This window comes from Brassica napus, chromosome C1 (assembly GCF_020379485.1).
Source record: "Brassica napus cultivar Da-Ae chromosome C1, Da-Ae, whole genome shotgun sequence".
In the NCBI taxonomy this organism is placed as follows: Eukaryota; Viridiplantae; Streptophyta; class Magnoliopsida; order Brassicales; family Brassicaceae; genus Brassica; species Brassica napus.
Window position 1 is genome coordinate 11,622,736 of NC_063444.1, and position 25,658 is coordinate 11,648,393.

At 32.3% G+C, this 25,658-nt stretch overlaps 1 protein-coding gene and 1 pseudogene across 1 annotated transcript; both read left to right on the top strand.

Annotated features, from left to right (window-relative positions):
• The first annotated feature begins 14,789 nt into the window (after positions 1-14,789).
• LOC106397493 lies at positions 14,790-19,320 on the top strand (annotated as a pseudogene).
• A 5,058-nt stretch (positions 19,321-24,378) lies between these two features.
• On the top strand, positions 24,379-25,203 carry LOC125579801 (glutathione S-transferase T3-like). The gene has a single exon (XM_048743655.1). It carries the CDS (start codon positions 24,379-24,381, stop codon positions 25,201-25,203), a length of 825 nt encoding a protein of 274 aa, XP_048599612.1.
• Positions 25,204-25,658: the final 455 nt, after the last annotated feature.

Genomic DNA, 25,658 nt, shown 5'->3' on the forward strand with positions numbered 1-25,658 from the left:
TTGGTATAACAAATCTCCATCCATATGTACTTTATAATTTTATTTGCAAATATAGCTCATCTAAGAAGGAAAAAAAAAATCAAAATTACAAAATAAAGCGCGTAAATTATCTTTGAAATGTTCAAAATTGCATAAGCGTGAACATATCGTACATGACCTCCATCCATATGTATTTTATAATATGTTTGTATGTATTTTATAAATTATAGCATGTTTGTATGGAAAACAAACAAACAAATAATCAAAAATACAAAAATAAAGCGTAAATTCTCTTCGAAATGTTCAAAATGTCAATCAACTTGCATAGCCGTGAATTATACAATATAGAAAAGTAAAGATGAGGCATGTTGATTTTCCTTTAGATGTACTCTATCCAAAAAAAAAGTTATAGTACTTCTTAGGTCCTTTTTTGCTAAACACTTCTTAAGTTCTTGCATGTGACGGAAGATAAATACCTAAAAACAAGATAGATAAGAAAAAAATATAAACTATAAGAAGTGGGATAAGATAAAAAATATACTTCATGGGTTCATGTTATTGCTGAGGCTATCTCACGGGTAATGGGCAGAGTATTCGCGTGGCGTGCAAGCCGACATAGAAAGCTCAAATCATTATTCACTAATCACTATCACTTACAGAGTCCCTTTGCAGACACTATTCAGCCCCACTTCCAAAATCTCAGTTTCTCATATCAGACTCATCCATCTCGCTGGTTATAGTTCTTTTGTTAAACACTAAACTAATTAATCACATTTTCAGTAGGTTGATTTTAGTCTATTAGGTTTAGTTTGGTGTTCTTTTTGACTTTTGAGTTTGACAGGGTTTTGGATAAAGGTAGACTGGAGCTTGGAGGTGTACGTACCGGTTAGTTAGAAATTTTAACGATGAAAAGTCTCAACTACCAATAACATATCTATTCTATTAATTTGTGATTTTTTTTTAATTTGAACTATCTTTTAGAAATTTTATTAAATGTATTTTATTAAGACTAAAAATATATAAAATCTTTGAACTAATTTGATCATAATATCGTTTGATATCCTTTCATTAAATTTAAATATAGAGTATATATTTTAAAAAGTCTAACAAATCTGTTTAATTTTTTTAACAAGATCTTAATTTTCGAAAATTATATGTAACTGTTTTTACTAATTTCATAATTAGAGGGGTGTATTCAACTGAGAGTTTTAGGTGATTTGTATTAAAATGACAAATCAACTGTTATTCAAATATGAATTTTAAAAACTCATTTAAAATTCACTGTTATTGAACTTAACATTTCGTAGAGTACTCTAGAATTCACTGTTATTGAATATATTTTAAGTTGTGGAGTTTTAAAGCTTTCAGGTGACTTTAGGGTGTTTGGGTAGAGTTTTTTAGTTAAAAAAATTAAAACCCAAATCCCATGGTTTTAGATTATATTTTAGAGTGGTTTAACAAAAATCACTTAAATCTCTGCAAATTATTAAAATCATCTAAAACTCCATTAAAAATCAAATCACCTCAAATGTTATATTGAATACATCCCCTTAGTTTTGAAATATTATTATACATTAATATATTCAATTATCGTTTATAAAATAAAAAATAAAGATTTTATCCTAATTTTAGGGGATAAATATGGTAAAACAATTAAATTAATAAATTTATATATAATTTATTTTCATAATTATAAAATATTTATGTTCAAAAATATAATACATTGGTAAGACGGATTAACATTAAGAAACTAAAAAATACATGTATAAAAAATTAACATGTATTTCATTAAAGCTAATAATATAAAATCTTTGTAACTAGCTACTTTAATCATGATATATTTTCATTTAAAAAATACATATATATATATATATATAATTTTTTTTTTTTTTTAAATATATTTTTTTTAAACAAATATGTTGATAAATATGTTAACAATATCTTAATTTTCAGAAAGTTTATGTAAATATTTTCACTAATTTTGTAATTTGAAATGAACTATTAATATATAATTAGGTATCATTTATAAAATAAAATAAATTATATCCTATTTTTATCTATTTTATAATCATAGTCAATCATGTTAATAAAATTATTATATTGAAATAAATAAGATAAAGTTATATTAAATTTATAAATTTACTTTCATAAATAAAATATTATGTTAAAATATAATATGATGACAGAACTGCTTAATTATCAAAATATATAATTAATATATAAAAATTAAGATATTTCTATATACAATAATATATCATCTAAAATAAATAAGCGTAAAAAATATTGATAAAATAAAATCTATAAAAATTAAGATATTTCTATATACAATAATATATCATCTAAAATAAATAACATAAATTAAATACAAAATAATTTTCAAATATGTTGTTTTATGCATATATTATTTTGTTTAATAACTAAATCCAAATATAGTAAGATAAATATATAATAAAAAGCAAAAATACATATGAATTTTTTAAACAATTGATTAACTACAACATATAAACTATGAAATTATTAAATTATTTTATTTGAAATAGTTATATAATCATTTAAATATATAATGAACGTTAAAAATGTCAAATAATTATCTAAAACAAATATTTATGTTTATAAAACTGAAAACAAACATTCGCGCAGCCGCACATGATCTAGTCTCATTTAATAAGAACTAGATGATAACCCGCGCGCATGCGCGGATTGAGTTATTATAATAATGTTTGTCTGTGAAATGGTTTTAACATTTTGCAACACTGATATCATGCATATTTACATTATTTTGATCATCTATTCTTGTACATTTTAATCATTTAGCATTTAGGTTTGTTTAGGTTGTGTTGCGTTGCATTGCATTTGTGTGTTTTTAGGTTTGGAGAAGCATTAATGAGGTTTTGGAGCCAAATGAGTTATAAAACATTCAAATGAGTGGAGAATGGTGCAGTAGCAGGCAACTACCGCATGCAAATGGAGGCTGCTACGGCGCCGCAGGCTACTGTTGCAGGATAAGTCAGGTTGCGACCGTGTGTTGACGAAATTAGACAGGGCGTTTCGCAGGCTGCTGCCGCAGGATGTGGAGGTTGCGGCCGTCGTCCGAAATATAGCTTTTTACCATTTTACTCTTGAGTTTTTGAGCTATTATAAATACATTGTAAACCTAATTTTACGAGGTTATCTCATTTTCTCTCAATAATTTTTCTAAACTTGTAAAAGCTTGAATCTTTTGATAATCTAAGGAAGTACTTCATATTATATTTGTGTTTCTCTTGCTCATTAACATGATTAGCCTTGATCCTTACATGAGTTTAAGGTTTTTCATGGAGATTAGTGAGTAGTGACCTTGTGATTCATAGGTAAGATAGATTATGGTGATTAGGTGGATATTTAGGATGTTTATGGCTTGATTAACATTGTTCTACGCTTGCTAAGTGTTCTTAATGCTAGATTAGACTTGATCATTCTCATCTAGACCTTAAGCTATTTTACGCCCGAAAGGTGTTTGTTAAAATGCTTGAATGAACTTAGTATTGTCTTTTACATACTTGGCCAACGACAGTTGATGTCCGAGATGTTTAAGTGGTTAGTAGACTTGTGATTCGTGCATTCTTGATTGCGTTAGCCAACGATAGTTGATGTTTAATTCATGATTAGCATAGGGGTTTTTGCCACGACAGTGGATTAATCTATATTGAATGAGATCTAGACCTATAGACTTGTTGATTGTTTTGTTTGAACATCCTAGATTGAACTTTGATCACCTTATATCAATTATCATTGCCCATGGATCCATCCTTATAATTTGGTTGAATTCTTGCACTTATTTCTTGACTGGATTTGAGATCACCTTGTTTATATTCCTAGGACATTGGCTTGTTACAAAATTATCCATATTCTTGTTTGCTTAGATTAAGGAAGCTTGTGTATTATTGGTGTTATAGATCATTAGTTCCTTGTGGATTCGATCCTAAAATGCTACAATGACATACCATTCGATTGTGGTATTGTTGGCACATTAGGTTAATTGGTGTGTGCTTAAACGCATAATCAATTTGGCGCCGTTGCCGGGGAACTAAGTAGATTTGTCATTAGGATTTCAAACTTTCTTGAGATTAAGCTTTATTTTCTTATGTTTTGTTTTGCTTTTGTATAGCTACTAACCTTTTATTCTAGCTTTTGCTATTTTCAGTGATGGCAGCAAGCCACTTTGCTTGGCCACAAGAAGAGGAAGATACACTTGAAGATCACATTGATGATGATGATGAGCCATATATGGAGGAGCCATTTGATGAAAGTATACTCACACCAGAACAGAGTGTAAAGGTGGATGAGCTTTGCAAAGAGAATCCAATATTGACAAGGGAGGACATGGCAGTGATGCTTAGGTTAAATCTTATGTCACATCGGGCAGCACTAGAAGGAAGAGAGCTCACCGGCATTGAGATAAGAATGGCTCAACAGCTCAAAGAGGAATTTCATTGGGTTCCACCAACCGAGCTGGAAGGTATATGCAATTCGACTTTAGAACTTAATTTTGAGGATATTTGCTTGCCATGTGTTGAAGAGATAGCCTCTGATTTGAATTCTCATGTGCTCATCAATGAATGTCTTGATCTGATATGTGAAACTAGAAAACTAGATGACTTGAGAGTTGAAAAGCTTGTTAGATATCATATTGAAGTTTGTTTTGACAAGAACTATCTTTGTGCTTCGATTGATCTTGAATCTGAGTTTTTGATGCTTGATGAACCTAGACCTCTTCTTGAACTAGCTGATTTAGGGGATGAACTTGATGTTGATAGGCTCTTGTTTGAGATAGAAAACCCCCTTGTCAAAAACTTTCATGAGAATGAGAACATTGTGTTTTATTTGATTGATGGAGATAGAGTTGACTAATTTGTTAAAACTTCGTTTGAGCCTGTAGTTGAATTTGTGTCTCCACTAAATGCTTTTGATTCTTATGATCATCTGAACCTCAAAGAGCATTTCATAATTCATATCACATCTTTAGTGAAGCTCTTTGAGTAAAAATCTGTCTATTTTCTATGGACAGTAGTGTGCTCCTTTGCATACTTGGTTCCTTGTTCTTGTAGGAGAAGGACCAAAGGTGCATTGGCTCAACCTTTTGATACTTATGATTAGCAAGCACACAAAGTCAAGGTAGAGACTTAAAACAAGCTCACTTGGGAGGAAATCCCATGTTATCCATTGTATATATTTCTTAATTTTTCCTTTTTAGGTTATTTAATAAGTATGGTTGAGGATTTTCAAGTTGAATCTAGACACCTTCTTTCACTTCTCCGCTTCAGCCCATGTCTACAAGTGAAATAAATCTGAGGCCAAGGGTCCTCTACCACCCAATTTAGCCAATAACTCCAAGTAGGTGTCACCACAACCTTGTACATATTTAGTTTTCATGTTTATTTCTTTCCCTTAGATCTCTTCTTTGAGCTTACTCTCACACAAGGGACTGTGTGAAGTAAGTTTGGGGGAGAGTCTACTATCTCACATCATTTTCTTTTTTGTTTACTTGCCATGAGTCTCATGCATTGCATTGTGAATACTTATTTGCATAGAAAATCCATAAAATTTTGATTTTCTTTGAAAATATTCATGTAGTTTCACTTGATCCATTTGCATCTTTAGGATTGAGTCTAGAAACATTTAGACTGTATTCATGCATTGGGAGAAACCTTGTAAAGAACACATGTTTAGAACTCAATTTGACATCCTAGCTAAACATATCAAGTAGCTTAAGCATCTCTTGAAAAAGATTGTAAGCTTTGAGCCTTGAAAACTCTTCTTGAAACTTGTTGCTTGCTTGATGATTGACATTGTTCTTGAAACCAACTCCAAATGAACTAAAGCTTAATGAACTTAATCTCTCTTGCATATGGGCATTTGCATACTTGATCATGGATATTATACACATTTGGGTTATCTTTCTCCTTTGTACCAATCTTTGTTAACCCAAATGGCACTCCATACCCATTAACCCTCACCATTCTTTGAATCCAACATTAATTTGCTTGAGTGAGGTCTTTTATTGATAGCATGTCATATGCAAAATCTTGAGAGTATTAGGAGCGACAATGGGTTGTTCTCATCTTAGGCTAGCATTAGGACTTCATTTGAGGTAGTCTCTAGGATGGTTGTTGGGTTTGTGAGCTTAAATTCTTTTGATCTTGGGAATGAGAGAGATTGAGTGAAAGAGATGAACCAAAAAGAGTGGTTAAAGTAAGAAACCCCTAGAGACAAATAAAGTTAGAAAAGAGAAGCGCTAGAGTATAAATAGAACCCCCTCTCAAATTTAAAAAAAAAAAGAAAGAAAGAGAGAATCAAAGAAACAATAAGTGAGTGGGAAAAAGAAAAAAAGAAAAGAGCTGAGCCAAAAAGATCTAAAGTCTATATAAAGTCCCTACTTGGTTGAATCAAAGGAGAGAAAAGAGTGTTCATTGGGTGAGAGATGAAAGTGAGTGCATTTTGGGTTTGGGAATGATGAAAAAGAAGGGTAGAACTTGAAATCATTTGGGAAAAGGGTAAAACGATGAGAACAAAGCATTGTATGCATAAATTGCTCATTTTCTTAGATAAATTTTGCATAATGATCTTGCTCATATTCTTGAGTGTGAGTCACTATAAAAAAAATGCATTTGAAACCCATCTTTCTTCACATTAGACCATCTTCTCTCACCAAGCCAAATGACTGAGATCAAATATCCATTTGCAAGAGTTCACCTTGTGTGTGTGCGTTTGAATTAATGTGAGGGTTGTATAAAGAACTTGTTGGTTGAATGGCATTACAACTTGTGTAGAGATAAAAGAGTCTTGATAGGCCTTGAGAAGCCAGAGTGTAATAAAAGTGTTTGCTCATGCTATTTGCTATGTTTTTCTTAGGATGTCAACTTGAAAGCTAGAAAGTGTCTCTTTTGTTTATAAGCTCTCAATTTCAAATTTCTTATACTTGATTGATCTTAAATGTTTACTTGTGGACAAGTAAAGAGCAAGTTTAGGGGAATTGATATCATGCATATTTACATTGTTTTGATAATCTATTCTTGTATATTTTGATCATTTAGACTAGCATTTAGGTTTGTTTAGGTTGCATTGCATTGCATTTGTGTGTTTTTAGGTTTGGAGAAGCATTAATGAGGTTTTGGAGCCAAATGAGTTATAAAACATTCAAATGAGTGGAGAATGGTGCAGTAGCAGGCAACTACCGCAGGCAAATGGAGGTTGCTACAAATGGAGGTTGCTACAGGGCCGCAGGCTGCTGTAGCAGGCAAATGAAGGCTGCTACGGCACCGTAGACTACTGCCGCGGGATAAGTTTAGTTGCGGCCGTGTGTCAATGATATTAGACAGGGTGTTTCGCAAGCTGCTGCCGCAGGATGTGGAAGTTGCGGCCGTCGTCCGAAATATAGATTTTTACCATTTTACCCTTGAGTTTGTAAGCTACTATAAATACATTGTAAACCTAATCTTAGGAGGTTATCTCATTTTTCTCAAGACTTTTTCTAAACTTGTAAAAGCTTGAATCTTTTGATAATATAAGGAAGTACTTCATCTTATATTTGTGTTTCTCTTGCTCATTACAATGATTAGCCTTGATTCTTACATGAGTTTAAGGTTTCTCATGGAGATTAGTGAGTAGTGACCTTGTGATTCATGGGTTAGATAGATTAGGGTGATTAGCTGGATATTTAGGATGTTTATGGCTTGATTAAAATTGTTCTATGCTTGGTAAGTGTTCTTAATGCTAGATTATACTTGATCTTTCTCATTTAGAACTTAAGCTATTTTACGCCCGGAAGGTGTTTGTTAAAATGCTTTAATGAACTTAGTATTGTCTTTTACATACTTGGCGAAAGACAGTTGATGTCCGAGATGTTTAAGTGGTTAGTAGACTTGTGATTCATGCATGCTTGATTGCGTTAGCCAACGACGGTTGATGTTTAATTCATGATTAGCATAGGGGTTTTTGCCACGACAGTGGATTAATCTATATTGAATGAGATCTAGACCTATACACTTGTTGATTGTTTTGTTTGAACATCATAGATTGAACCTTGATCACCTTATATCAATTATCATTTCCCATGAATCCATCTTTAGCATTTGGTTGAATTCTTGCACTTATTTCTTGACTGGATTTGAGATCACCTTGTTTATATTCCTAGGACATTAGCTTGTTACAAAATCATCCATATTCTTGTTTGCTTAGATTAAGAAAGCTTGTGTATTCTTGGTGTTATAGATCATTAGTTCCTTGTTGATTCGATCCTAAAATGCTACAATGACATACCATTCGATTGTGGTATTGTTGGCACATTAGGTTAATTGGTGTGTGCTTAAACGCATAATCAAACACTACAATCTTTATCGATTATAAAATGATGAATACAAATATTGGTCTCTTAAATATATCATCGTTGTTAAAGATTTAACGTATTACATCTCATTTTAATTATTTTTAAGATTTCATATGCGCAAAATAAAATTAATTTTTGCGGCTGACACAAATCACCAAAGCCAAATAGGCAACATCGATTGTATAATGATGAAAGATGATTAGGTTTTCTGCTCTCGATTTGTTTACTATTGACTTTCCATAAGTGATTTCATTTTCTACCTCTATAGAATTTTGATTTCGTTCTTGTCTTTGTTTCATTGATATGAGTTAAGTTTCTTTTTTAACTTCTTTTATGAATTCAGTAAATTACATAAGTGTCAATTAAAAAATGGATATCTGTAAAAATTAATTTCACTCCATATACATATCTAAGAATCAAAAGTTTGAAAAAAAAATCACTGGCAAACTATATTAACAGTTTAGTGTTCAAATTTAATATATCAAGCTGTTATAGAATATAAGCTGTTATAGAATATAAGTGCAGACTTGAAATATAAATGTTTGTTTAGTATATATTCACCAGCTCGGTCTAAAAATCATCTAATTAGAACAACAAAATAAATTACTTATTTCACCAGTTCGAGTAATATCTGAACCCGAACGGATAATATCCGAACCCGAATGGATATCCGAAGATAACCAAACATAAGTATACTTGACTCTATATTTTTAGTTTATTTCTCTCATTTTATTCAAAATATTTATATTAATGATTCTTATTGCTCAAAATTAGATAATATACATATAATTATGGACAAAATCACTTGCTACTCACTTAAAATACATATCAAGTTCTTGTTTCTTGTATTAACAAAAGTTGCATCTAAAATTTCCAAACAACAACTAAATTACTGTCTTTCTATTTTTAAAGTTTTGTCTCCAAACCTATTAATAGTTTAATCTCTTAAAAATTAAAAATAAAACAGTTAAGTTAAAATATATTTTAAATACAAAAAACTTAAACAATGAATAATTTATTTATTTTTTCTTCAAAATTTAAATATCCGAACCCGAACATAAAATACCCGAACCCGACTCGAAGTGTAGAAATACCCGAACGGGTTCTATACCTTTATATTGAAATATCCGATACAAACCAGAATGTGTATCCAAACGCCAACCCCTATGATATATGATCATTTGTATCTTGCTTGAACAAAAAAAAAGTTAAACCATTGATCAAAATTTTTTAATGTGAGACTTTTACTTTTTTTAGTAATTTATGGTCGTTTTTAAAAATTCAAAATATAACATATAAGAAAAAAAAATCTAATTGTTTTAATTATATGTTTAATGTGATTGTTTAATTTCTTTTAATAGTATAAATTAAACAAAAAAGTGAGAGGTTGGAACTTTTTTATCAAATATGTATTATTTATAATCATTAATTGTCATATATATATTAACCATATTAGGTAATTCTGTAGCTTTTATTTAAGGAAAGAAAAAATGTTCTTTTGTACACTATTAATTAATTTGATAGTTAGTTTAATAAAAAACATAGTATATATTTATATGGACCAACTTATTTTTCTAACAATTCTAAGAATCATTCTCGTGATGATAGGTGACTACGAAAATATGTTGTAATGTTCCAAGATTAATATACATGGGATACTACACACAAATATTCACATAGATGTGCATCTACGTAATAGATCTTTTTTGGGTAAAATACGTAATAAGATCTTTCTAACCGTTACTGAGTTTGGCAAACGATATTTTACATTTGGACGATTAGGTAAGTTGTCCAAAGCAATTTTATATAGGTTATTGACATTCATAGTAAACTAATGGACATCACAGATCTGCAAATGAAATAAAATACACCATGGACATGTAAGTGAACTAGTTACAGACCATTCATTTGGGTTAAATTTTCAGGGATCCAGTATTAGTTCTTTTAAGTATACTATCAACAGGTTGTGGATCGTACATATTTTGGATCTTGATCACAGCTTATGCATATTATTTAGAGTAAGTAATAATATATGGTATAAATATTCTTTGTTCCTTATTTAGTAGTATATCAATACACAATTGTTGTAATTTAACAACCAACGGTAGGTCGATTATTTTAGAAAAGTAAGGAAATAATCGAAGTGGCGTAGCGGGTAGCATAATTTATGTCTATAGTTGCTGGTCCAATATACATAGAAATATTGGCAGCCACATATATTCTTGAAAATAATAAATTGTCAAATACAGTACCATCACTATTTGATAATATGCACTTTTCTGGACTTTGAAAAGGGAATTTAGCAGCCCACTATCTCCTAAACTCAAGTCTTTTTACATTTTATAATCTATTAGTTCCAAACAGTGTAGTTTGTTTTGTTTATTTAGGCAAGATTTTTTTATCAGCCCAATATATATATATATATATATATATTTTAAACCTTTTCTTGGTATACTATCATCTTTTTTTGTGCACCTTGGTATACTATATATCAACTAAAAGCACACATTTTGATCTCAACGGATTTTACGAGGTGTTCATGATATTCTCAGAAAACATATTTTAATAGTTGTTCTTTAGAGCGAAAAATGATTATTTGATAAATGGCGGACAATGCAAGATCTTAAAAGATAAACAGTCCAAACAGTTGACGTCAAAAAAGAAAATCCAATCAGTAACAAAATCTTCAACATACAATTGCTCAATTGTGGAAGTTTGATCCTAATGCTGGTTTCAAAGTTTTTTTTTTTTTTTTTTTTTTTTTTTTAACCTGGGGGTATCCCGGACATATAGAAGGGCCCAGACTAATCTACAAGGAGAGGTGCAACCCACGGATAGACCCTCTCTCCAGGTATGCAAATGGACCCTAAAGCATGGACTCATATCCGTGTGGGGTGTCCAGAGACATCATGAGGTAGTTCCCTCCGGCAGGGTTCGAACTCGCAACCTGGGTGCAGGAAGGAGCCTGTCCTAACCATTGGGCCATGATGTTCCGGACCAGTTTCAAAGTTAAGGGAGGTTACTGGTTGCATTTTCCAAATTATTGAAATATGACCCATCATAGGTCAGGACTATAGTGGTTCGGTTCTATTCTGAAGACGATAATGTATCCTTGTAAGGCATAGCTAGTTGTATTTATTTAATTTAAACAAAAGAGTAAACTATATATACTCCTAATATTGAAATAGTACTACATGTAAATACTAATATGATAAAAATATATATACATCTATATTATTATTTGAGAAGTGAATTTACTTATTTGTCATCTTTTCTACGATTTTAGTTAATTTACTTACTTGTCATCTTTTCATTGATTTTAGGATAAGTCATTAGTTTAATTAATATAATTATTATTTTTTTATTTTGATATCTATATATTTATCATGATATTAAGTTAATTAATAAACATTAATATATTTTAAAAATATATATACTATTATTTTAGTAATCAAAATTGCCAATAAAAATCATAGAAACATACTATAATATTAGTAATTAAAATTAAACTAAATATAAGATATAAGTAATGATGATATTATCGGTATATATTGTTAATATCTATTTATTAACTAAATGTCCTTAATATCATGATTGAAAAAATACTAATGTTGTTTTATCATATAATTCATAAATTTTTTTACTATGACTAAATTTTGTTCGAGATGCATGATCATGTAAACATTTCCAGTTTGCAAAACACGTAAACTAAAGTAATTAATACAAAAAATTGGTAGACATGAGGCAATTAGTCTCAAATCATTTTTAAAGTATGGATTTGAGTTTAGTCATAAATGTTTACCAATTAGTCTATTTTTTTTTGACGTGGAAAGGCCAATCTATTATTCAAGATAGATGTGGTCTGGCCGTCTGGGTAACCAGACCGGAATAGAACAACCAATAAAAAATAAATCCCTATGGAAGGATCTTGCAGTTTTTGCTAAAAAAATCTGAAATTTGATTGCGCGCTCTTGGCACATGAGTGATGCTAAAGTCTGGGAAGCATATTTGAAGCGTCTCTATCCTCCCAAATTCCGTCGCAAAGCTTGGCCACGCATGAGGTTCCTTTATCATTGCGATCAGGTCCTTACAGTCTGTCCCAAAGCTCTGACATGTCGAGTGTTGAAGCATATTCTCCATTGCCCATCGCAGTGCTTCTAGTTCCGAATGCAGGGCTGATTCGCGTCGAGTGATATTTCTGGTCTCCATAAGCTGTATGTTCCCACCACTGTCCATCCAAACCTATACACATCCGCTAAAGTGAGCAGCAGATGTCCAAGATCCATCTAACAAGCAGATATTACCCAAGCTTAAGACTTGGGGTTCCTCAGTATTGTTTTCCTGTATCACTGGTTGTGGCACTTCATTCGCATCAAACCAGGCTTGGCGTTCACTTTCTGCATATCTAACCAGCTCTAATGGGTCTCTGTCTATCCCCCTGAAGAGCTTGTCATTCCTAGCCTTCCAGATATACCAGATTATCCATGGATAATGATCTCTGTCTTGTTCTGGCTCAATGATGTCGTTTTTCCTCCAGAATAGGTAATCCATGTTTGTGTAGACGCTTGATACTGAGAATAAATTTGGACTTGTTGGAGTTGATGATAATGACCAGGCCTGCAGAGCTGGTGGACACTCAAAAATGGCATGGGTTACTGATTCTTCAGGTTCTCCGCATCATGGGTAGTAGTTATCACACCTCATATTGCGTCTTACTAAGTTCCTTGTTACTGCCACATGACCAGTTAACAATTGCCATATAAGATGACATATCTTCTTTGGCGCCTTTAGTTTCCAAGCAAAGACTTGAAGCTTAGTGATACTTGGCTCCAAAACTTCTTTTTCATCCTCAGTCGTTAATAAATTCTGAGCCACCCAGTAACCAGATTTAACTGTGTATTTTCCATTCCTGTGTAATTCCTGCAGAATTTATCCCGACGATGAGTTGAGCTGACGGCCAAACTTCTTATAAGTGGTATATCAGTAGGATTGACATATTGTCCCAAGAGATTAACATCTCAATCCATCGATACCTGATTAATAAGATCACTGACTCTCATATTATGCATAACAGGCACTATAGGAATGGGTGGTCTCGCAGAGGTCGTTGGGATCCACGGATCCTCTCATACTTTGACTTCATAGCCTGAATGGATCTTCTGCCTGATACCCAGTAGTAGCAATTTTCTTGCAGCAGAAATACTAGTCCACACATAAGATGGGCTACTGGTCGAGTTTACTCTCGGTGGAGAGCTCAATCGGTAATATCTTCCTCTCAAGACCCTGGCCACCAAAGAATCATGAACTTGAACTAGCCTCCATAATTTTTTTGCCAAAAGTGCCAGATTGAATTCATGAATCATACGGAAACCTATTAGTCTATTAACCGGGCAATTCAACTACTTTTTCACATTAATTAGAAAACAATACAAACTCGGATCAGACAATATAGTTCATTATGTAGTACTACTAATTACTAAATGCATTTTACTGGAGCTGATATATAAATAAACAAAAGAAAAAATTTCCAATTTTTTTAATTGAAAGGAATCGGAAAATGAGATAATTTACTTACTTGTCATCTTTTCCATGACAAGTAAGTGAATTATCTTACTTGTCATCTTTTCCATGAATTTTCTTACTTGCTTATTTGTCATTTTTTCCATGATTTTAATTAATTTACTTACTTGTCATTTTTTCCTTGATTTTAGGATAAGTCATTAGTTTAATTAATATAATTATTTATTTTTTTATTATTTTGATATCTATATATTTATCATGATATTAAGTTAATTAATAAACATTAACATATTTTAACAATATATATACTATTATTTTATAAAAATATATATTTACTATATAATTATCATGATATTAAGGACATTTAGTTAATAAATAGATATTAACAATATATACCGATAATATCATCATTACTTATATCTTATATTTACTTTAATTTTAATTGCTAATATTATAGTGTGATTCTATGATTTTTATTGGCAATTTTGATCAAATACAGATTATTATAAAATTTATATATAAGTATACTAATATATCTTAATTAATCGGTTTTATTGGTTTATTCGGTTTGATCGCTTAATATACTGAACCATATTCATATACTGCGGTTTCTTAAAAATAACATTCATTCATTTTATTCAGTACTACCAAATCCAAACTATTTTTTTTTTAATTCCGGTTTGGTTCGGCTTTAAATAGTTCGATTTTACTGGATTGAACACTCATAAACTATCGTTATTTTGTTAATGTTTTATATTTTTGATTTTTATCATCTTTTCAGTACTACATGATTTATTTTCAGTCCAGATAAAACATATGTTAGTTTCATATACAAATTTGTCCCTTTTCTTGCTTGACGATACGCTTTTAACCAAGCCTAATTCCTAATTTAATTATTAATATATAAAATATTTCGATCCAAAAGCTACATCACATAAATAAAACTGTAGAGCAAAATAACATAATTTAATATATTGATTACCAATATGAATATTGAAATTTTATAATTGATAATAATTTAAAGTTTGAATCTAATTTAATTATTATTATTTTAAAAAAAAAATTAGAATAAAAATTGTTAGATATACTTGTGCGGGACATCAACTATTACAAACATATTTTAGTTTAATGCAATCAGAAACTCGGTGTATTTATAAAAAAAAAATATTTTTTTTTGGTGAAAAATGTTAAGAAATTTATAAATAAATATGTATTGGGGTCCGGTCTCTTATATATAAACTCATCCTTTCATACAAAAGAAAAATAATACTACAATACATTTCTCATATTCTAAAAAACCGTCATGCGAAGCCTTCTCTACACCATCGGTTCCCTTCTCATTCTCCTTCTCAGCCACGATGGTGGCTTTACCGGAGCCGCCGATGCCGAACATACCTTCAGAGCCGCCGATGCCGAACATACCTTCAGAGCCACCGATATACATACTCATCGCCATCGTCGCAACCATGGCCACCGTCGCGGAGAAGAGTTTGAGTACTCAGCCTTATCGTGTAGAGCTTATTCAGCGTCTCTTGACGAGTTCGGCGCCGTAGGAGACGGTGTGACCTCAAATACAGCGGCGTTTCGCGATGCAGTGTCGCAGCTTAGTCGTTTCGCAGACTACGGTGGCTCATTGTTATTTGTTCCCGCCGGACGGTGGCTCACCGGAAGCTTTAACCTCACCAGCCATTTCACGCTTTTCCTCCACCGCGATGCAGTTCTCCTCGCCTCCCAGGTAAGTTTTTATTTATTTAATTAATTTTGTTCCATAAAAACGTTATTTTAATTTTCTAAAAATACCATAATTAATTAGGAATATATACCCCGTGACACAAAACTCCACAAACGTCTTTGATGAGTTAATTATTTTCCTTTGCAATTTTTTTGTTGTTTCAATTTATACATACAAAAGTTTCAAAAAACAAAAAAATTATACATACATACATTTATTCACGTGACATTTGCTTGACAGCTTCTGATGATATATGGTTGGGCCATTTAGTTTATGTTTATTTTTTCTTTGGTGAATAAATACTTTATATCAAAAGTAATACAATGCCCTGTGATGGCAAAACAATTTCTACCTGCAAATTAAGAGATTTGAAGAACTCGGAGTCACTCTGACAAAAAGAAAAAAAGAAGAACTCGGAGTTTTTAGTTGACCTATACTGTAAAGATTTCATTATTTTTTTGTTTTCTTTCTACTAAAAGCAAACTATTAGGTTTAGGATGCGTTACTATAAAAGTAGAGGGTAGAGTAATGAGGGAGTTACGCAAAGACACAAAAATAGGCAAAGACGCAAAGTTAGCGGGGATCGTTATCGGGCGGTTTTAAAAGTTTGAGACCCATTCATGTTAGGAAGATCTCACACGTCCATTTATACTACAAATCTCAGCCACATGTTACTTTTGGGCCTTAGCCTAAAATAGCTCTCCCATTTCATGAGCCCACAATATCACCAGCATACGAGACCCTTTTCAAAAATTTCCATGTAAAACCTTCCGAAGCTCCTGTAAAATAGCTGACAAAAAGCTGTAAAATACTGGTAAAATACAAAAAGCTGTAAAATACTGGTAAACTGTCTGCTCGGTTTTATATCATGATTTAGCAATTTAAAAGTTAATTATGGTTATAGAAGTTTACGTTCACGTTTACGTTCACCTGTCAATCCTATATCTTCAATACATTTCTCATTTTTGTGTCATTTTTTTTCATTTTGGCTATTGTTCGATATAAATATTGATTTTTTAGTTTATTCTCATTTCGTTATTTTGTTCTGGCCTGAGATTTAGAAATTGTTTTAGATTTAAAATTATTAAAGAGATACATACTTAGGTTAAGATCCACGCCTTGTTTATTCGCAATCATTTTAGGGTAAATAAATCAAAACAATCAATCTTATCTATCATATATGATATATAATTAAATTTAAATGATATTAACATAGATATATAGTATACTTTTAATATGAATATTTATTAAATGAGGTTTATACTCATATGATTTTATGATTATTTGCATATTTGTGTAATAAAATTTTACACCAACAATTTTTTTAATGTGGAATGTTTAATGGTTTCAATAATTTATAATCATTTTAAAAGAAGACAACGAATATTTCAAAATTAAAATATTAACTTTTCAATATATGTTCAACGTAAATATCAAAATATAAGTATATATTTTCATATTATGTATAGTTTAATTTAAACGAATATATATATATATATATATATATATATATATATATATATATTAACATAAACACCTATTAAAATAAAAAAAATTATTCATCTGATTTTATCATCATTGTATCTTATTATAGAAAAAAATTAAACCCTGATTACAAAAGTTTATGTGAGACTTTTAACAATTTTAGTAATTTATACTCGTTTTGAAAATTTGAAAATACAACATATAAAAAAAAAATCTTAATTTTTATTATATGATTAATGTATTGTGTAATTTATTTTAATAATAAATAATTAAACAAAAATGATAGAAAGTATACATATTGTTAACAAATCTAAGTATGTATCTTAATAACATTAGGTATTTCCGTAGGTTTTATTTAAGGAGAGAATATATAATAATTTCAATTTGATAAATGAATGGTCTATAATGAACATACTATATAATATAACATTCCCTAACAATTTAATTTTGGACTAACAAAATTCTCAACTGATTCTCAAGCCGTCACGTAAGCAAAATTAGTATTCCAATTACGTGACAACTCAGCATGACACTTTTTTTAATTAGTACAAACTACGTGTTATAATTTTTTAAATGTTTCTCTATTAATATATAGGGGATGTAGTTGTAAGATTATAGATTTAGAAATGTAATATTAATATGTGTTATTATGTCAAGTGAATAGTTAATAGTTTCTGTCAAGTGTGAAATAATAAAGTTTAACAAATTCTATACTAATTATGAAAATTGTTTGTCCTAATGTTATTTGTAGGAAGAAAGTGACTATGAAGTGATAGAGCCATTGCCTTCGTACGGACGGGGGAGAGAGACAGATGGTGGAAGAAGATTCATCAGTCTACGTTTCGGTTCCAACTTAACCGACGTGGTTATCACCAGTTAGTATCTCACTTAGTATCAAATTAACCAAAAATATCCGGAGATTCCCTGAACCGAATTGCAATTTTTTTTTAATTAAAAGGTGAAAATGGCACGATTGATGGACAAGGAGAGCCATGGTGGGGAAAATTCAAGGGAGGAGAATTAAAATACACAAGACCATATTTGATTGAGATTATGCATTCTGATGGTATTCAAATCTCCAATCTCACATTCTTGAATTCTCCTTCTTGGCACATTCACCCGGTCTACAGCAGGTTAAAAAAAAAACTCATTCGGTTTAACTATTCGGTTATCAAAATTTAAGATATATAAACCGGTTTTGTTTATGTTTTATACGCAGCAATATTGTTATCCAAGGCTTGACGATATTAGCACCGGTCACGGTACCAAACACGACGGGATCAACCCTGGTACGAAATCATACCGATAATCTCAAAATACCGATAACCGGTTTGTAAAATCTGGTTTAAAATTCGTTCCGGTTTATCATAGATTCTTGCACGAACACGAGGATCGAAGACTGCTACATTGTGTCCGGAGACGATTGTATGGCTGTGAAGAGTGGATGGGATCAGTACGGAATCAACTACGGCATGCCCACGAAACAGCTTTTGAGCCGACGGCTCACATGCATTTCCCCCGACAGTGCCGTGATCGCTTTAGGCAGCGAGATGTCCGGTGGTATTGAGGATGTTCGAGCTGAAGATATAGTCGCCATCAACTCTGAATCAGGAATAAGGTACGTAACCAAAACTCAAACCGGTTTAGTTCAGTTCGGTTTGATTAAACCGGAATCAAATCCGACAGGATCAAAACAGCTATTGGTCGAGGAGGGTACGTGAAGGATGTGTACGTAAGAGGCATGACGATGCAGACGATGAAATACGTTTTCTAGATGACCGGAAGCTACGGTTCGCATCCCGACGAGCATTATGATCCTAATGCATTACCGGTGATTCAAAACATTAACTATCAAGACATGGTGGCAGAGAACGTGACGATGCCGGCTCAATTGGCTGGGATCGCGGGAGATCAGTTCACTGGGATATGTATCTCTAACGTGACGATCACGCTTTCTAAGAAACCTAAGAAAGTGCTTTGGAATTGTACTGACGTGTCTGGTTACACGAGCGGTGTGACTCCGGAGCCGTGTCAGTTGTTGCCGGAGAAGCAGCCGGGGACGGTTGTGCCGTGTAACTTCCCTGAAAGTTCGATACCCATTGATGAAGTGAAGCTCCAACGTTGCTACTCCAGGAGAAGGCTCATGTGAAGATGAAAACGTTTTATTTTTCTTTTATAAATACATTTATTGGCTTATAAGAGAACGTTTTAACGAATGGGATGGACTTTAATGAATAAATGAAAAAGCTTTATGGGACAAAACTACCTGAGTCGGATCGTACATCTTTGATTATTTGAAGTAAAGCAATACAGAGGGTTAACGTGACACCCAAGTACCAAATAAAGCGTGTCCGGTCTCTAACTCAAAACATGTTTGCTTCTGAAGTTGTTTAGTCTGTAAATTTAGAGTAAAGGTATCTATATTTTAAGAGACGTAAAAGAAAACAGAGTAGTTATTTAACGAGGTATGCATATTGGACTTGCTAGGGATTTGAAACTGGTTTATGTGATATTGGTGATTTTGAGATGAGACGTTATCAAACCGTTGTTGGGGTTGAGATGATTCTATTTCAAGGACCCGGGAAGGCTCTTCAAATCTGCTGATACCGGGATGATTCAGACCAAAACCCTGCAGAGAATTAATACATAGAGAATGTCATAAGAAACCTGACTAAGGAATTCGAATGAGTCAGAACACCGAAAATGGACCAGCTTTTCAAGAGAATCCAAGTTCAGACATACTAGATTAGTGTGTCTTTTTAGGCTCAGAGATATGAGACCATTGTGCATCTCCGTGAAGCCCTCAAGGTCAGTAATTTCATGGTCTAGAGCTTGTAAGAACGAAGGTAGGGAGTAGAATAAGTCATCATCTAGGGATTTGACTGTTGGTATTGCTGGTGATGACTTCTGTTGATGCATTATAGGCTTTTCTTCAATCACTTGATTAGTAATTATATAGGAACTAGACTTCTTCGGTATAGCCTTAATTTCAAACAGTTCTTTGACCTTGGTCACGACATCAGTGAAGAACACTGGATCAGATCTGCAATTAGAAAACACAGTAAGTTAGAACAAATGTTTTTTTTTTTTTTTGGACAAATTTAGAATAAATGTTGACATAGAAGCAAACATATGCATTTATTTTTATTTTGTTTGAGTTCAAATCTTCCAAAAGATCCTAAAATGAGATTTTCGACCCAAAACACATACAACACACACAAAAGACCAAAACAGATTTTATTAAAGAGAGAAAATACCATTCTACATTTATTTTACAGATATATAAATATACATAAATATTTAAATATAAATCAGAATTTCTCGATTTTTTTGAATTTGAAAATTTTCAATTTTTTCAAAAATTAATTTTGAAACTCGAATTTTTTGAAACGATTTTTAATTATTATTTTAAATTTTAAATATTATTTAAAAAAAAATTCTAAACCTCTCATTCCGAATTCGCACACTTCAAATTCAAATCAAAATCATAAGTCTAGATTAGTTAATATATAAATGTTTTTCACCTTTTTAACTAAATAATTTGGTTATTTTGACCTGATATATTTATTATAAAAACTTTTAATGCTATTATAAGATATTTTTCTTTTTGAAACAGCATATGCATTTATTTATTTTTTTTCTGTGGGGCCAGGATACATATGCATTTATTTATATACCTATTTTCATTGCTCAAGCCTGATCTTGAGGAAATGGACGAGATAGCTTGTCTCCATTCCCAGATTCTAGCTTCGATATCTAGTATAGAGTTCACATTGTCCCTATTGACGGTTTTGCGCACTTCCTGTTCTATCTTAAGAAGCCTATTACGGAAACAGTACCCTTCAGTTGTTTAACTGATTGAGCTAGCCTAGGAACATCCTTCAGCTTGTAGAAAATAGGCGGAGGAGGGTTTATCATCATTGCAAAACGTTTCATAATGTTGCATAACAATGAAAAGCAGGTCAAAGAACAATCGGCGTTTTTATCTACACCAAGACGGTTCCAAGTATTTTCATTACTCTCTGCCATTGCTAACACATCTGCATATTCCGCTAAAGTTTAATCCAGAGGAATTAAGGATACATGTAACCAAAGTTCTAAAAATTGGCTGTATACGAAACAATTTTTTAAAAGTTGGTCTAGACATAGTATATATGTTTTGAATATATTCCATTTTGAGAGAGTTGAAAAATAGTGGAGCTTTAATTATCTATCAGAATTTGACCCGCGCTTAAAAAGCGAGAGTTTGTTTTCGAAATCAAATAAATTTTTTTGAAATTATTTTTTATAGATAATATATAGTTTGGGCATATTTATCCCGAACTGCGATCGAACCATACCCAAACTAAAAACAACAAAACCAATTGAACTGAATTTCATAAATAACCTAACAAATCATATATCTCTGGAATAAAAAAATGAACCGAACCGAAAACCAAACAGATACCTGAATTTTAAAAATTCAAATAATGTACTTAAAAATATTGGATTAGTTAAAACCTATTTATATATTCAAAGTTTGACAAAATCCAAAAACTTTTCATTAACCCGTGAACCGACACCGGTTAACCTGACAAAGACCCAGAACAATATTATAATATTTTCAAAATTTTGATTAAATTTCAGATATACATTATAATAGTATATAAAACCGAATCAACTATTTGATCCGCGATTTTAAAGCGCGAAAATATGTTTTGACAAAATTTTACTTTAACAAAAATAATGATATTTGTTCCTTGCGTTTTTATATTTGCAATATTTTATTTAAATACAAATTTTAAAATAAACTGCATCCAAATTTTATTTTCAAGAAATCATTTTATTAGAGAAAAATATAGAAATAATATTTTGTTGACAATATATTTTGAGGTGAATATTTTGTTTATTATTTATGGAAAAATAATATTATTCACCTAAAATAAAGAATTACGACACATATACAATACAATTCTAATTAATGATAATATAAAATTTGTTACTTCTAAAATTATACACTATTTATTCCATTTTTTTGAATGAAAGTATCTTCTTAAACACACAAAATATTTTGTGGCGTTGCAATTATATATACACACAATATCTGTCTCTTCTTACTGACGTTATTGTGTTCTCTTTCGTCCATCTCAAATATTGACTACCAGCTTTTTTCCATGACTGATGAATTCTCCCAAAAACGGTGGTATTATATTGTAAAATTTGTTACTTCTAAAAACTATATAATATTTATTCCATATTTTGAATTTTCTTATGTCCGCACAGGGTGCGGACCGGTCACCTAGTATATTTCTTAAAAGTTAAATTTGTAATATTTTATATACGCTAGAAAATAAATGAAGACATGTATTTAAGGAAATCAAATATTCTACATGTTAAGCTAGAAAATTAAATGAAACAACACGTTAGCAAATTATCTCAATAGATATGGTATTGTTAGAGAAAATAAAGGTAAGACCAAACAAATATTAATGAGTAGGTGCAACAACCTTTCATAAGTAGATTTTTTGAGGATTCGTTCTCTTTTAATAGTATAGATAAATGACCTAATTACTGCCTATCGATTTTTTTAACATAAGTATATAACGTGTAAGAGCATGCGCAACGGTGAGTTTTAGTGAGTCCTTAGCGCTAAATTATAGGGTAATGACATTAAAAATAAATGAAAAAAGGCAAATAAGCGAAGGATCAGTCCGTGTAGAAGGAACTTAAGGACTTAATCCTTAGAGCAGCTGGCACGCTTTGATTGGGTCGGGTTGTGTTTCGTTTAGACGGAAAAAAAATCATTCGACAGAAACTTTGAAAAAAAAACCTCTCGAGGAAACAAAAGGCGATTTTCGATCCATCTCCTTCCATCTTCTTCCCTCGAGTTCCAAGGTAAATCGATATACTATCTGTAGATTTATGGTATTAGATTAGGTTCCATGTAGTTTTCCTGTCAATTTAGGGTTCGTTTTGATTTTTTCAATTGAATTGGGGATTTTCGTTTCAAGTTAGGGTTTCAAATGATTTGGGTTTTCAATCGATTTGTAGAAGTTTTGGTTAGTAGTTACGGTTTCAATACTGAAATAGGTTTGATTAACGATTTGCTTTTCTGCTTTTAATCAATTATCCATCTGCTTCTGTCTGCTTTCAAACGATTAGTCAATCGATGAAGGGATCTTCCCTGATACTCGATCCCTTCGTCTGCTTTTCTGCTTTTACTCAAGGTTTTCTTTTCATGTGAAACTTAAAACACGATCCTTCGGATTTCTTTTCAGGGGATCTTCCGTGTGTTTGCTTTTCTGCTTTAGTTAATCTTCTGTGTGTTTACACGATCCTCCTCATCTATGCTTTGATAAATTTCTGTTTGGTTAGTCGTCTGATGAGGAATGCTCTGTGACAGTTGTTCTTTCACTTTTGTTGTTGTATTTTGTGCTTACATATTTTAAAATTTCAGGTTTAACAAACATGGGACAAGACTATAGCTACACCCAGCCTTCCTCATCAGACGAGTATGACTTGACCTCACTTCTTGAAGCTGAAGCTGCTTTGTACGCCGAAGAAGCTGAGAGTAGCTACAACATTGTTGAGCCTGTTCAGTGCCCACCTCAGCCGTTTCAGTACTTATGCGGGGGACATACAAATGCGGAGGAGATGCGTGCCTTTGAGACACAACTTAGTCTTCTTAAGGATCAAGTTCGTGAGAGTGACCAGAAGCTGGCTAAGCTCGAGAAGACCCTGTGTGATGAGTTATGCAAGAAGACATCATGGGTTACAATTCTTGGAGTTTGTCTTCTGCTGAGCCTTTTACTTTTAATAGCGGTGATAATTCTTGGAGGTTAGTTTCAATCCTTGTATTTTTTGAATGTTTATCTGCGGATTTTTAAAATTTTTTTTTGATGTTTTTCAGGAACAGCTTCGAAGGATAGTAGAAGAGTATCTGACGTGTAGACTGTCTTTAAGGTTAGAAACATATAAACTGAAGCTCTTAATCTGGTTTTTGCTTAGAGTATTAGATGTTATTCTCTGTGAAAAAAAACAAAACATTTAAACTGAAACTCTTTATCTTAAATGCTTACCTTCCTTACTCAGATTTGATAGGATATTAAACGTTATCACACTGGTACTTGTTTACTTTCTGTGTTACTAGTAGAGAACTTATTAGATTTGATTGGTGATAAATGCTTGTTTAGAGTTTTCTATCTGCCTAACTACTTAGTTTTGATTGATGATAAATGTTAGTTTAGAGCTTTCTTTCTTCTAGCTGGCTTATTTAAGGGTTGTGTTGCTAATAGAGTAACACAGACAATTAGATAAAATGAATAACAGCAGTGGTTTCCGTAACCTACTGTATAGTCAATGTCCCATTGACCTTGATTCACCTGAACGAGTTTGGTTCGGTAGCCAACCACCTGAGCCTGTTGGGTTCGGTAGCCAAGCTCCTGTTGGCGAGTCTGGTGAGGCTGTTGTCGAGTCTGCTATCAAAGAGAGGAGGAAATGGTCCCCGCAAGAGGATTTAATACTGATTGGTGCTTGGCTCAACACCAGTAAAGATGCAGTAAAAAATACTGAGCAGAAAGCTGGTGCATTCTGGAAGAGGATCATCGACTACTACAATGCAAGCCCTCTTCTGGTTGGGACAATTCCGAGAGAGCTTACTCCAGCCAAGCAGCGGTGGGCTAGGATTAACGCAGATGTCTCCAAGTTCGTTGGTTGCTATGACCAGGCTATGAGGGAGCAGAAAAGCGGTGAAAACGATGATGATCTGATGAAAGCCGCACTAGACTACTACTTCAAGGATCAAGGCCACAAGTTCGGCATGGAACACGCCTGGAGGGAGCTGAGGCGTGACCAGAAATGGTGCTCATCATGTAAAGACAGTGGGAAGGATAAGCGCAAACATGTCTTGGAGGTTGATATAGACGAGGACGAGGGTAGACCGGTCGGGGTCAAGGCAGCGAAAGCTGCTTCTAAGAAGAAGAAGAGTGGAAAAGAAGAGGAGTTGTCTCGTTTACAAACCATCATGGAGATTAAACAGAAACTCTCTAACCAGAAACTTCTCGATCGTTTATTAGCCAAAAAAGTGCCATTAACTGAGATGGAAACATCACTTAAGCTCAAGCTTATGTCTGACATGTTATGATGTTATTCTCTTTAAGGTAGATACTTGTCTTTGTGTTGCTTTGCGTAAATACTTGTCTTTGTGTTGCTAAGTCACATGTCTTTGTGATGATTTGTTAAGTCACATGTCTTTTTGTTGGTTTGCTAAGTCACTCACGGGTCTTTTATGTTTCAGGTTCAGCAGTAAAAGTGAAGCAAGTCCGGGTGCCTTTGGAGTGGTGAAAGTCTTTTCTTCTGTAGCTCATGTGAAGCAAGTCACGAGGAGTCCTTTTTGTGCTATAAGTTTGTGTTTCGTTTTCTATCTTGCCATCACTTCTTCCTTCCTTTTTTTCCCGATTCTACTCTGGTCGCGAAGAAGTTGTTTTAGATTGTTGGTACTAAAAGTTGTTGTAACATTTGGCTACTACTCCAAGTTGTAAGATATTGCGTATTTTTAGTAAGGTAACTTAATCCCTTTTGTTGATTATATAAGTGGTA